At 57.1% G+C, this 13,407-nt stretch overlaps 1 protein-coding gene across 1 annotated transcript; it reads left to right on the forward strand.

Annotated features, from left to right (window-relative positions):
- The first annotated feature begins 940 nt into the window (after positions 1–940).
- On the forward strand, positions 941–10,752 carry ZMYND19 (zinc finger MYND-type containing 19). Its single transcript, XM_070378593.1, has 6 exons — positions 941–1,156; positions 2,389–2,448; positions 3,216–3,322; positions 3,993–4,133; positions 10,133–10,313; positions 10,424–10,752. The coding sequence occupies exons 1-6, from the start codon at positions 1,106–1,108 to the stop codon at positions 10,565–10,567; spliced, it is 684 nt and encodes a 227-aa protein (XP_070234694.1). The 5' UTR covers positions 941–1,105; the 3' UTR covers positions 10,568–10,752.
- The last annotated feature ends 2,655 nt before the right edge of the window (positions 10,753–13,407 follow it).

The raw sequence follows: 13,407 nt of genomic DNA on the forward strand, positions 1-13,407 counted from the left end.
AACTCCCTGATGCTGGTCTACTTGTTTCCCCACAGCGTAGATCACTTTCTAACAAGGCGTGTAACTCGCTGGTCATGGGCCTTTTCTGTCTCCCTCGCTAGAACAGGAGCAGGGGTTTGCTTGGCGCACTGGTGTAGAGCGGTTTCATTGCGGGTTGGGAGTGAGAGCCAGATGGAGTTATTGCCAGGAGACAGGTGTACGCCCCCCACCCCCCACCCCAAATCGTCAGGTCTGGGAGTTCCTGTTCAGGAAGGATTTGGAGCAGGCTTTTCAGCGCCCCTTCTCGAAGCCCAGGGAAGGATCCTGTAGCACAAGCATGGGCTATGGAATCCTGATCCCGGCCCATGCGCGGAGGCGGCCAGGGAGAAGGGCGGCCCGGTGCCCGGTCAGCCAGCAGCACTCGCTGGGCTCCCACGTCCCGAGGGCACTGGATCCAGCCACGGAGTCATAGGGGCCCCGGGACTCCGGATCCGCGAATCCACCCCGGCTTCCTGCCCTCTGTCCACGGACTGTTCACAGGGAGCCGCAGCCAGCCCCGCACGGACCCCGACCTGCAGGGCCCGGACGGCCCAGGGTGCCCAGCCAAACCGCCTGCTGCGCGGGCCGAGGCCGGGCTCGGGGGTCTGCGCTGCGAGCGGGTGGCACAGCCTCCCGCACAAAGCTTCCCGCGAAACTGACGTAGCGCGGGGCGGCCGCGCAGGCTCCGCCCCCGGCCGCGCCCCTCCCCCGCGCGCTCGCGGCGCCCCAACGCGCCTGCGCACTCGCCCTCCCGCCACTGGCTGCGGCGTGGCGGCGCGCGCCGGCCGGCGCCCTGCGCGCCGCGTGATTGGCCGGGCGGCGGCGGCGGGGGTGTGTCCGCCGCGCGCCCGCCCCGGCCCCGCTTGCTGAGGTGCGCGCGGCGGCGGTGGCGGCGGCGGCGGCGGCGCGTGGCAGGTCCGGCGGGCGCCCGGCGGCGGCGGCGGCGGCCCGACCCCGGCCCAGCCTCGTCCCGCCCGCCCGCCCGCCTGGCCCCGTTCCCGTCCCCCGTTCGCCCGCCCGGCGCGCCGCGGCCCCGCCCCGGCATCTCCCGAGGGAGCGGCGCCGCCGGCCGAGCACAGGCCCGGCCATGACCGACTTCAAATTGGGCATCGTGCGGCTCGGCCGGGTGGCCGGAAAGGTGCGCGGCGCAGCTTGGGGCCGGGGCCGGGCGGGAGGCGTGGGGCGCCGGGCCGGGGCCGAGGGCCGGGGCTGGTGTGAGGCTAGGGGCTGAGCGGCGCTGGGGGTCGCGGGCGCGGTCTGGGAGTCGGAGTCGGGGGTGCGAGGCTGGGGGCGTAGGGCCCGGCCAGGGCGGCTGGGCGCATGGGCACAGGCCCGTAGGTTCGCCGGCGGCCTGGTTCCTGGGGCAGCCTTGGTCCAGTGCCGGCTCCAGCCGTGCGCCGCGGGTCGGGGGCTGCGGCCGTGCCTGTGGCCGCGAGGAGCGCAGGCCCTTCCGGGGCAGCGCGCTCGCTCTCCGCTGGCCCTTGCGGGTCCATAGTGAGCTCCGCGCAGGGCTCGTGCTGCCCGAGGCGGCCCCCTCGGGCTGAGCCTCAGTTGGCCTCGGCCGAGCGGGGCCTCCCTCTGCTTCTCTCTCTTACCGGGCCCCGCCCTCCGCGTGTTCGAGGCTGGGCTTCCTGGCACCTGTGGGCATTGAGGCTTGGCTGTTTCCAGGAGCCGGCCGGCCGTGCAGCTGAACCAGCCACGGACCTTACCCTGGATGGGAACCCTGTTCCCATCACCAGCCGCGGAAGCTTCTGGTGGGAGAGAGGAGCAGAGGCAGTCAGATGAAGGTAAAGCCGGTTCAGATACTAGTAAAAAGCTCTCCAAGCGAAAGTGAGACTGGTCCATTTCGGGGACCGTTTCCTGCCCTCCCGCAAGGGGCAGTGACTGTCTAATTACGGAAGGGTGGGCTCCTTATTAGCGCTGAGATCTCTGCAACTCAGTGGTTGTCTGCAGTAATGCCATCCTTTAAAACTTTTACTTGGAACGTTTTAGACGAAGAGGTAGGAAGGACAATTCCGTGAGCACCTGTGTGCGGACTGCCTGATAGTTGAAACCTTCTGGATATTCTGCTTCAATCCCAGGGCCCTGCCTCTATTCCTGTGACATCGTGGTCTTGGACTGGGTTTATCAACACAATAAAACGTGCAGCTTAGTGGTTGAGCAGGTCTCAGGCACTTCTCGTGGCTAGTCGTGAGCAGATGCCAGGTGGAGCCTGGTGCCACAGCTGTGCGCAGTGCTGCGTGGGGAAAGAGCCGCCTTTGGCTACCTTCAGGGTGGACTGACCTCTCTGAGCCCATGAGGGCTGCTCCTGCTTATCGGTAGTGCCCTGTGCTGATTCCAAATGTAACGCCTTGAAACGTTAATTTCCAGACCAAGTATACACTGATAGATGAGCAGGACATCCCGCTGGTGGAGGGCTACTCGTTTGAGGTAAGGATTCTGTTCCTTTGCTGGCCTGCCTACGGTCGTGCCCGGGGGGTCACGAGGGGTGGGTTTTCGTCCGTGTGATGTGAGGCAGACCCTTGCACACGAGCTGCTCAAGCAGGCCAGTGAAGCCCTGTCCAAACCCTGGTCTCCAGGGAACCTGGCTGTCAATGTGGAGCCCCTCCCACCGCTTCCGTGATGCGTGCTGTCTTACTCACTTCCATGTTGCTTGCAGGCTCTTCCCAAAAAAGAGACAAATTGTGCCCTGTCTTTGATTGAGTTCAGTCAGATGAGCCGCTGTGCTCAGGGAGACTCCAGGGCTGCCCCGCCTCCTCTCCAGCCTCGGGCTTCTGCAGGGCTGGGTGCCTTTGTCCCTACCTGGCTGTTTGGGCTCCAGTCCTCACCTGCCTGCTCCTCCCTCCACCCTGCAGACCCACCCCACTCCTATCTCAGCCTTCACCCTTTTACAGTTACTTGTTCCAGGGCTTATCTTTTTTACTGGATTAGGGACTTTTTTTTAAGGTAGGGAGATTTATTTCTCTGTGTCCACAGTATTTTGCAAAGAGTGGTTCTTAAGTGTGTCTTGCCTTCACGTAGGCGGGTACTTCTCCATGCCACGTGTCTGGGAGCCTCCAGAGACCACCAAGGTCCCAGGAACAGGCCTGGCACTTGTCCCTCTGGCTTGCTTGTTTCATTCATTTTTCTAAGAGGAATTTGGAATGTTGTTGAGAATTGCAGGCTTTTTAACAGAGCTTTTTCTTATTTCTTCTCAGGCCCGGATGGAAGTAGACGCAGATGGAAATGGTGCTAAGATATTTGCATATGCCTTTGACAAGAACCGAGGAAGGGGGTCGGGAAGGCTCCTTCATGAGCTGCTGTGGTGGGTGTTTCCAAGCTGCTTGTTCCCCTTCTGGGTTTGCACCAGCCTTGCAGTGCAAGGGGCTCGGGCAGCCAGAGACCCTTCTGCCCTCATCGACAGATGATACCTTCCCCAGGTCTCCCAGTTACTTCTTTGTCATTGCCACTAACTGGGAGGATGGCTGCTCTGTGTCCTCTGGCACTGGCAGGGTAGCGTAAGAGTCTGTAAGCCCTGTGCCCTTCCTGCTCCCAGCACTTAGGCCACAGCGCCTCTGGAGGCGGGCGGGGTCTGGCCCCTCCTAGGTCCTTTTGAGCTTATCCGTGGGACATGGGGAGGGCCGCCCTCGCTTCCCTGTGAACGCTGAGGTTCCGAAGTACTTGGGCCCACTCGTGGGTGCCCGGCTGGTGTGAGGCAGTGCGGTGCCTTCCTTGCCCCCTGGCGCCGAGTGCTTCAGTCCAGGGGTTCCGAAGTACTTGGGCCCACTCGTGTGCCCCCGGCTGGTGTGAGGCAGTGCGGTGCCCTCCTTGCCCCCTGGCGCCGAGTGCTTCAGTCCAGGGGCTGGGCTGTCCCCTTTGGCCCACAGACTGGGTTCCCCTCTGCAGCCGTGCTCCCAGTGGGCCGAGGACCATTCAGCGCGCGTGGCTGAGACGAGCGGTCAGGGAGCCTGTCTGGAGCACTGTCTGTTTCCTAGGGAGCGGCACAGGGGGGGCATCGCCCCTGGGTTTCAGGTGGTGCATCTCAACGCCGTCACTGTGGACAACCGCCTGGACAACCTGCAGCTGGTGCCGTGGGGCTGGCGGCCCAGAGCCGAGGAGGCCTCCAGCAAGCAGAGGTGGGTCTTCCTGGGGCTGGCGACGTGGCCCCGCCAGGCTCACTGCCGAGAGAGGCCGGCTCGGCTCTGTGCTCTGCAGCTTCTGTGGGTTTGGGAATGCTAGTCATCTCCCCTCAAGGTGTGTGGTCAGGACAGTGGCTCAGAGGTCAGCTGGGCAGCCTTCACCTCTCCTTGGTCCAGACTCCATTGTTAGAGTCTGATCCTGGCTAAGGTGTCCTCACATGGCTCTTGAAGGAGGCTGAGCCTCACGACAGTTAGTTAGGATTCTTATCCTCCTGGGGATTATGGTAGTCTAGATTTGTGGTTGCAAGCGACAGAAACTGAGCCCAATTTGGCTGAAGCAAAAATAGGACCCTTGCTGGCTCCCCTGCTGAGATGTGGCAACCCACCAAACCACCTGGAGGTCTCGGGAGCTCCGCCGGGGCTGCGCACTGACTGACTGCTCAGCAGTGACCAGGGGCGCTGAGGAGTTGCTTGTCTTGAAGCACTTTTCTGCTCTGCTGGGGATAGCACGGTTCTTTCATCAACAAAAAGGAAGCTTGGGGAATTCTCTGGTGATCCAGTGGTTAGGACTTGGCACTTTCGCTGCTGTGGGCCCAGGTTTGAACCCTGGTTGGGGAACTTAGAACCCACAGGTTGCATTCTTGTTCATTCGAGAAGTCCTGTGTGACTCTGCAACCACATGGACCACAGCACGCCAGGCTCCTCAGTCCTCCACTGTCTCCTGGAGTTTGTTCAAACTCATGTCCACTGAGTCGGTGGTGCCATCTAACCATCTCATCCTCTGTCGGCCCCTTCACCTCCTGCCTTCAATCTTTCCAAGCATTGGAGTATTTTCCAATGAGTTGGCTCTTCGCATCAGGTGGCCAAAGTATTGGAGTTTTAGCTTCATCATCAGTCCTTTCAATGAATATTCAGGATTGACTTCCTTTAGGATGGACTGGTTGATCTCCTTGCAGTCCAAGGGACTCTCAAGAGTCTTCTTCTGCACCACAGTTCAAAAGCATCAATTCTTCAGTGCTCAGCCTTATGGTCCAACTCATCCATACATGACTATTGGAAAAACCATAACTTTCACTACAGACCTTTGTTGGCAAAGTACTGTCTCTGCTTTTGAATATGCTGTCTGGGTTGGTCGTAACTTTTCTTCCAGGGAGTGAGCGTCTTTTCCTTCTGTGGCTGCAGCCACCGTTGGCAGTGGTTTTGGAGCCCAAGAAAGTAAAACCTGTCCCTGCTTCCACTGTTTCCCCTTCTATTTGCCATGAAGTGATGGGACCGGGTGCCATGATCTTAGTTTTCTGAATGTTCAGTTTTAAGCCAGCCTTTTCACTCTCTTTCACTTTCATCAAGAGATTCTTTAGTTCTTCTCTTTCTGCCGTAAGGGTGGTATTATCTGCATATCTGAAGTTATTGGTATTTCTCCCGGCAGTCTTGATTCCAGCTTGTGCTTCCTCCAGCCCAGCGATTCTCATGATGTACTCTACATATAAGTTAAATTAGCAGGGTGACAATATACAGCCTCGACGTACTTCTTTTCCTATTTGCAACCAGTCTGTTGTTCCATGTCCAGTTCTAACTGTTGCTTCCTGACCTGCATTCAGGTTTCTCAGGAGGCAGGTCAGGTGGTCTGGAATTCCCATCTCTTTAAGAATTTTCCCGTTTGTTGTGATCCACACAGTGAAAGGCTTTAGCTTTAGTCAGTGAAGCAGAAGTAGGTGTTTGTCTGGAATTCCTTTGCTTTTTGTATGATCCAGCAGGTGTCAGCAATTTAATCTCTGGTTCCTTTGCCTTTTATAAGTTTAACTTTAACATCTGGAAATTCTTGGTTCATGTACTGTTGCCTCGCTTGAAGCGTTTTGAGCATTACCTTGCTAGCATGGGAAATGAGTGCAATTGTATGGTAGTTTGAATATTCTTTGGCATTGCCTTTCTTTGGGATTGGAATGAAAACTGACCTTTTCCAGTCCCGTGGCCACTGTTGAATTTTCAAACTTTGCTGGCATATTGAGTGGAGCACTTTAACAGTATCATCTCTTAGGACTTGGAATAGTTCAGCTGAAATTCTATCACTTCCACTAACTTTGTTCGTAGTGATGCTTCCTAAGGCCCACTTAACTTGGCACTCTAGGATGTTTGGCCCTAGGTGAGTGATCACACCATCGTGATTATCTGGGTCGTGAAGATCTTTTTTGTATAGTTCTTCTGTGTGTTCTTGCCGCCTCTTCTTAATCTCTTATGCTTCTGTTGGGCCCTTGACATTTCTGTCCTTCATTGTGCCCATCCTCACACAAAATGTTCCCTTGGCATCTCCAGTTTTCTTGACTAGCTCTCCAGTCTTTGCCGTTGTGTTGTTTTCCTCTGTTTCTTTGCGTTGTTCCTTTAAGAAGGCTTTCTTGTCTCTCCTTTTCTCTGGAACCCGGCATTCAGCTGGGTGTATCTTTTCTCCTTTGCCTTCCACTTCTCTTCTCTTCTCAGCTATTTGAAAGCCCTCCTCAGATGACCATGTTGCCTTACTGCATTTCTCTTTCTTGGGGATGGTTTTGCTCACTGCCTCCTGCACAGTGTGACAGACCTCCGTCCACAGTTCTTCAGGCACTCTGTCTATCGGATCTAACTCCTTGAATCTATTTCTCACTTCCACTGTATAATCGCAAGGGATTTGATTTAGGTCATACCTGAATGGTCTAGTGGTTTTCCCCACTTTCTACAATTTAAGTCTGAATTTGGCAATAAGGAGCTCATGATCTGAGCCACAGTCAGCTCCCCGTCTTGTTTTTGCTAACTGTATAGAGCTTCTCCATCTTTGGCTGCAAAGACTATAATCAGTCTGATTTCAGTATTGACCATCTGGTGATGTCCATGTGTAGAATAGTCTCTTGTGTTGTTGGAAGAGGGTGTTTGCTATGACCAGTGCGTTCTCTTGGCAAAACTCTGTTGCCCTTTGCCTGGTTTCATTCTATACTCTAAGGCCAAACTTGCCTTCAGGTTACTCCAGGAATCTCTTGACTTTCCACTTTAGCACTCCAATCCTCTTATAATAAAAAAGACATCTTTTTCTTGTCATTAGTTCTAGAAGGTCCTGTAGGTCTTTCTAGAACTGTTCAAATTCAGGTTCTTCAGCGTTACTGTTGGGGCAGACTTGGATTACTGTGGTATTGAGTGGTCTGCCTTGGAAACGAACTGTAATCATTCTGTCGTTTTTGAGATTGTTTCTAAGTACTGTGTTTCAGACTTTTTTGTTGACTGTGAGAGCTACTCCACTTCTTCTAAGGGATTATTGCCCACAGTAGTAGATATAATGGTCATCTGAATTACAGATGACCTATCCACAAGTTGCGTGGCACAGTAAAAAAAAAAAAAAAAAAAAGGTTGTGTCATCAGGACAAGTGTAGGGGCAGCTGAGCGGTCAGAAGGCGGGTGGCTCAGCACTTGCACAAGACCAGAGTGGACCTGGCCAGCTCTGCCACTGACCGCTGCAGTCGCTGGAGGGATGGTCCCATTCTGCTTCACACCGCTCTGGGGCCCCGCCCCGAGGTTCCTCCCTGTTGGTCATCCCAGGAGCCAGCTGGTCGGGGTTGCTGTGGCTTGCCAGCAGTGGTCAGCCTGTCCGCAGTGCTGCATGTGCTGGGGCCCAGCTGTCCGAGGGCGGCCTGAGCTCCCCGGCGCCACGTGTCCTCCCGCCTCATCTGTGGCCTCTGCCCGGTGGCTCGTGGTGGGAATCGGCCCCTGCGACTTGGGGGTCCCTGCACCCCTGCTTGCTGCCCTGGAGTCACCCCAGTGGGCACAGGGTGGCCCAGCCAGGTGGAAGGTGCTCTGAGCCAAGGGGCAGTGTCCTCCCTTCCCATCTTCAAACGCCGGCTGGGGCTGAACCTCCCCTCCTCTCGGTCTTCTAGGACCTCACTGAAGAGCTCGGAAAGCACCAGCATTCTCCCCCATCCTGACTTTCACCCTTTTCTTCCTTAAAGAAATCTTTGTATTGTGGTAAAATACGGATGACGTCGTTTTAACCACTTTGCAGTGTGTGTTCCTGTAGCGTTGAGCACTTACGCTGCAGTGCAGCCGTCACCACCACTGTCTCCGGAGCCATCTCCTCTTCCCAAATGAAGCTGTGTCCTGACAGAACACTGCGCGGCCCGCCCCCGGCCCCCAGATGCCCAGATCCCCCGACCCCCACCGCTCTGAGCCGCCAGGTCCTTGATCCCAGCTGAGCGGGCTCACGGCACTCGACCTCGGGTCTGGCTCCCTCCCGTCTGCTCATTTACGTCCTCAGGGCTCGTCGGCGTCGTGGCCTGTGTCAGAGCTTCCTTTTTAAGGTTAAATAGTGTTCCATTGTGTGTGTATGTGTGCACGTGTGTAGCGCACTTGGTTTATCCACTCTCCCGCGTCAGGCACTTGGGCTGCCGCCTCCCTCACCTGCTGTGAACCCACTTGTACAAAGAGCTCTTCTGGCCTCTGCTTTCGGTTCTTGAGAGTGTGCGCCCAGAAGTGGGATCGCAGGATCGTGTGGTAGTTCTGTTCCCTCTGGAGAAACCACCAGGCTGCTGTCTGTGGTGTCTGCGCGCTGGAGGCAGAGCGCGCAGAGGTCCTTGCCAGCACGTGGTGTTCTCTGTCGTTCGGTAGCAGCCATCCCAGGAGTGCGAGGTGGTCCTACTGCAGTTCTGAGTTGTTTTCCTGATGGTCAGTGATGCTGAGCGTCGTTTCATCTGCTTTTTGGCCCTGTGTGTGTCTTCTTTGGAGAAATCTCTGTTCAAAACTTGGTGGTTGGTTTTTCAGTTGAGCTGCAGAGCTCTTTATTCAGGGGATACATGGTTTGCAAATGTTCTCTCCCATTCTATAGATTGTCTTCTTCTTCTTCTGTTTTTTTTTTTTTTGATGTACAAAATACTTGAATTTTCATGTTTTTTTTTTTACAAAAAACTTTTTTTTTTCTTTTGTTACTGTGCCTTTGCTGTCATATCCCAGATCATTGCCATATCTGAGGCTGTGAAGCCTTCGTCCTGTGTTTTTCCTTGAGAGTTTTGTTGTTTGGGGTCTTATATTTAGGGCCCCGCCCTTTTTTTTAAACTCTTTTTTAAACTGAAGTATAGTAGATTTACTGAGGTGGCTCAGTGGTAGAGAATCCACCTGCCAGTGTAGGAGACATAGGTTCAGTCTCTGCCTGGGTCAGGAAGATCCGATGGAGGAGGGCCTGGCAACCCACTCCAGTATTCTTGCCTGGAGAATCCCATGGACAGAGGAGCCTGGTGGTTTGTGGGGTCGCAGAGTCAGACACGACTGAGCACGCACGCATAGCAGATTTCCAGTGCTGTGCCATACCCTTCCGTTTTTATCCAAGTCCCTCTCGGCCTGGCCTCCAGAGACAGCAGGCGGGTTGGAGGGGATGGACCACCCACCCCATTGCTCTCGCAGGGCAGCAGGTACCTCCTCTGAAGGCCAGCCCCAGGGGTGGGCTGCTCATCGCTTGGGGTTTGCCCCATCCACCTCTGCCTGTGGTGGTGGGGCAGGTGTGGGCAAGTACGAGCTTCTGGCCCCGTCTAGGCAGAGAAGCAGTCAGGAGGATGGAGAGCAACTGCAGCGCCCAGAGGGTGGGTCCCCAGATCCCCAGATCTCTCCAGGGGCAGGTTTGAGCACTTCGGCTTACAAGCGGGAAGAGAGGCGGCCTGGTGTTGACCAGGCCGGGCTGAGCCTGCGGCTGAGACCATGTGGTCTCCATGCCTGTCGTGTGCCCGGCTCTCACAGTGTTGGGAAGACTGAGGGGCAAGATGCACACAGCCCTTTCTGTGCCTTTTAGTGAGAAGAGAAAAAGGCTGAACCATGGGTGTTGTGGGGAGGTGAGCCAGTGCAGCTGGTGGGCCAAAGGACAGACTGTTGGTCACAGCTGGGGAGGGGGTGTCCTGCGAAGGGGAGGCAGCTGGTCCACCCTGGGGTCACCTACTCTTACCTCTGTGCCTTGCCCCTTTGTGGCCAAGGGGATCTGAAACCCTGTTTCTTTTGTTAAGGGAGCAAAGCTTATACTGGCTGGCAATTCAGCAGCTGCCCACAGACCCCATAGAGGAGCAGTTCCCGGTCCTGAACGTGACGCGGTACTACAACGCCAACGGCGACGTGGTGGAGGAGGAGGAGACGTCCTGCGCCTACTACGAGTGCCACTACCCTCCTTGCACGCTGATCGAGAGGCAGGTGCGTGCCGGCCGCCCGGGGCTGCGCTTCTCCCCTGCGGGGCTGCCCGGCCGGAGCCGGGCCCCCCGCGTCCGCGTGTGACCGGATCGGGCTCCTCTGTGTCCTTTCAGCTCCGGGAGTTCAACATCTGCGGGCGCTGCCAGGTGGCGCGCTACTGCGGCTCGCAGTGCCAGCAGAAGGACTGGCCAGCCCACAAGAAGCACTGTCGGGAGAAGCGGCGCCCCTTCCCGCACGAGCTGGAGCCCGAGCGATGACGCAGCGGCCGCACGGCTCCTGGCTCCCCGGCGGCAGGTGCAGCAGCCAGCCGGCCGGTGGGCGTGGGGTTCACCCTGCACTGGCTCCTGCCCGCGTCCGGCAGCCAGAGGCTCCCCTGGAGCAGAGACAGCTGGGAGGGCCTGCCGGACGCTTCTCGTTATTTATATGTTAATATGTTTGTAAACTCATGTACAGTTTTTTTGGGGGGAAGGCGGGAGGGTTCAGAAGTACAAATAGGGTCGTTTGCTGTAACGCTCACCGGGCGGCCGGGCCGAGGCGGGCGGGGGACAGCAGGCACAGTAAAGTGGGGCCGCCCGCACCCTGGCCGCGCTCTGGTCTCTGCCTCAAGCGGCTTCCGAGCGCACAGATGATGAGGCTGCGCTCCACCGGAGCCCGGGCGGCGGGCGGGAGGAGACGCAGGCCTGCCCGGCCGGCAGGGGGCGCTGTTGTCCCCACACACTTGGGCGCTCAGGTCGGGTGGGTTGCCGGCCCTGCTGCGGGCCCCCATGACTTGGAGCTTGCCCTGGCGCCCAGCATCCTGAACACCTTGCTGAGCCCCCCAGGGCCCACAGGCAGCTGTGGCTGCGACCTTGGACCGTCCCGGCTCGCCCCCGGCCCCACGTGGCCCCACAGGCTCCCTGCTGTCTGCCGGGACACCCTGCGTGTGCCTCCCTGACCAGGGCCAGCTCATGGGTGGCCTTTGGTCTGTGAGCTGAACTTTCTGTGGCTGCCTTTGCAGGACTTGGAGGCTTCTTGGGCAGTGTGTCTGGAGAACAGGACTGGGGAGATGGGTGCTTGCAACATGTGGGGAGCAGGCGGGCACCTCAGTCCCAACACCGAGGGAGGGCTTTCCTTCAGGGGAAGGGACCCCAAGTGCCCACGGGTTTTTGCTGAGAAGACCTGGCTGCCGTGGAGGTTGGCCGTGGTGCCTCTTCCAAGTTCAAGTCTTTGCTGCAAGGGGGTCTGCTCCAGGTGCCCCCAGACCGCAAGGGGGCTTAGCAAACGGTCGGGGAAGAGGATATATGTGATTCTGAGAGGCAGTCCTGCAGACCACAGCTGGCCTGAGGTCAGCTCTGGCCAGGGCGCAGGGTTGGGGAGTGCTGTGCAGCCAGTGTCCTGGGGTCTGGGGCCGCTTGTGCTTGATTCACCTTCAGAAACAGGCTCCTGGGATGAGCGCCAGCCTACAGGCTGTGTGTCCCGCCTGTGTGCTTGGGGGAGTGGCCAGGTTGGCCCTCCAGCCCGTCTCTGTTCCCCGACCAGCACTTAACTCCCCTGTGGTTAGCTGCTGCTGCTGCTAAGTCGCTTCAGTCGTGTCCGACTCTGTGCGACCCCATAGACGGCAGCCCACCAGGCTCCCCCGTCCCTGGGATTCTCCAGGCAAGAACATTGGAGTGGGTTGCCATTTCCTTCTCCAATGCGTGAAAGTGAAGCCACTCAGTCTTGTCTGACCCTCAGCGACCCGATGGACTGCAGTCTTCCAGGCTCCTCGGTCCATGGGATTTTCCAGGCAAGAGTACTGGAGTGGGGTGCCATTGGCTTCTCCGTGTGGTTAGCTAGTCCTCAGAAAATTCCATTGGAATGGAAGTGCCAGAGTCTCCACTGACCTGGAGGACGTCACGCTGGGTGCTGACCTTGGGTGCTCCTTGCTGTGACTCCTGGCTCACCTGGAACAGCCGTGCCCTGGGACTCACTGTCAACTGTGGCTGCGGGGGAGGGGGGTTGGGTGGGCATAGCTAGTGGCTGTGGCCTCCTGGTGGTGCTGCTTGTCAGACTCTGAGTCTGGGCTGGTGCAGGGCCCTGGGTGGAGCTGAAAGGGTGGCTGAGGGCTTGCTCTCACTGCCAAGGCCCCTGGAGTGGCCACCCAAGGGCCCACAGCCTGGCTGTATCCCCTTGCTTCCCCTGTCTTTTATTGGATATCTGGCCGCTGGCTCTGCTCTTCCGACCTCTTGACTTCTGTAGCCACACATCCGAGAGCGACTGAAAGTTCAACATTCATGGCTGTTACCTGTTAGGAGTGAGGCAGGGGGCTGCTTGGCCTGAGTGCCTTTTGCACCAGACTAGATCAAGGTGTGTGGCTCAGCCACTTCAGGGTACCCTCCAGTTTCCTGACCAACCTTTCTACTCTGCTTCAGCTGCCATCTGAACAGCTGACTTTTTCTAGCCATAGAAACCACCTCAGAAACCACAGGCTAACCACCCAGGTCTCCATGTGGATTTTGGTCTTGTCCCATTTCCTGCAGCTGCTGTAACAAAGGAACACAAGCTGGGTGGCTTAAAACGTAGGGTCTGGGTCCTGCACACCAGTCTCTCAGGTCAAGGTATGGGCAGGGCTGTGCTCCCTCTGAAGGCTCCAGGCTCTTCCAGTGGCTTCAGGCAGTCCTTGCCTTGTAGAGGCTTCATACCTCCCAGGCTTCTGTGGGTGTCTGTAATAGACCACATCTCCTCTTAAGGATGCCAGTGATCCTGGATTAGGGGTACACTAATGACCTTAACTGGATGGCGTCTGTGAAGACCCTGTTTCTGAAGGTCACATTCTATCATGTTGCAGATAAGACTTCAGCATATCTTTGGGGGAGGACACAATTCTGTCTGGGAGATAGTGAGGGACAGGGAAGCCTGGCGGGCTGCAGTCTGTGGGGTCGCAGAGACACAATTTTGCCACTGAGCAATAATAACAGCAGTTCATAACAATATCTAACACTTGGCTTCCCCAAACTTGTTCTGTAGAGTTCACTGGCTTTGTTGAATGGTGCCAGCACATAACTCAGTTTTCCAAGTCAGAGAGAGTGTGGTGGGTCCCTTCTCCTATATCCTATATCTAATGGGCACAGACCCCACC

The sequence above is a fragment of the Bos mutus genome, chromosome 11 (assembly GCF_027580195.1).
Source record: "Bos mutus isolate GX-2022 chromosome 11, NWIPB_WYAK_1.1, whole genome shotgun sequence".
Taxonomy (NCBI): Eukaryota; Metazoa; Chordata; class Mammalia; order Artiodactyla; family Bovidae; genus Bos; species Bos mutus.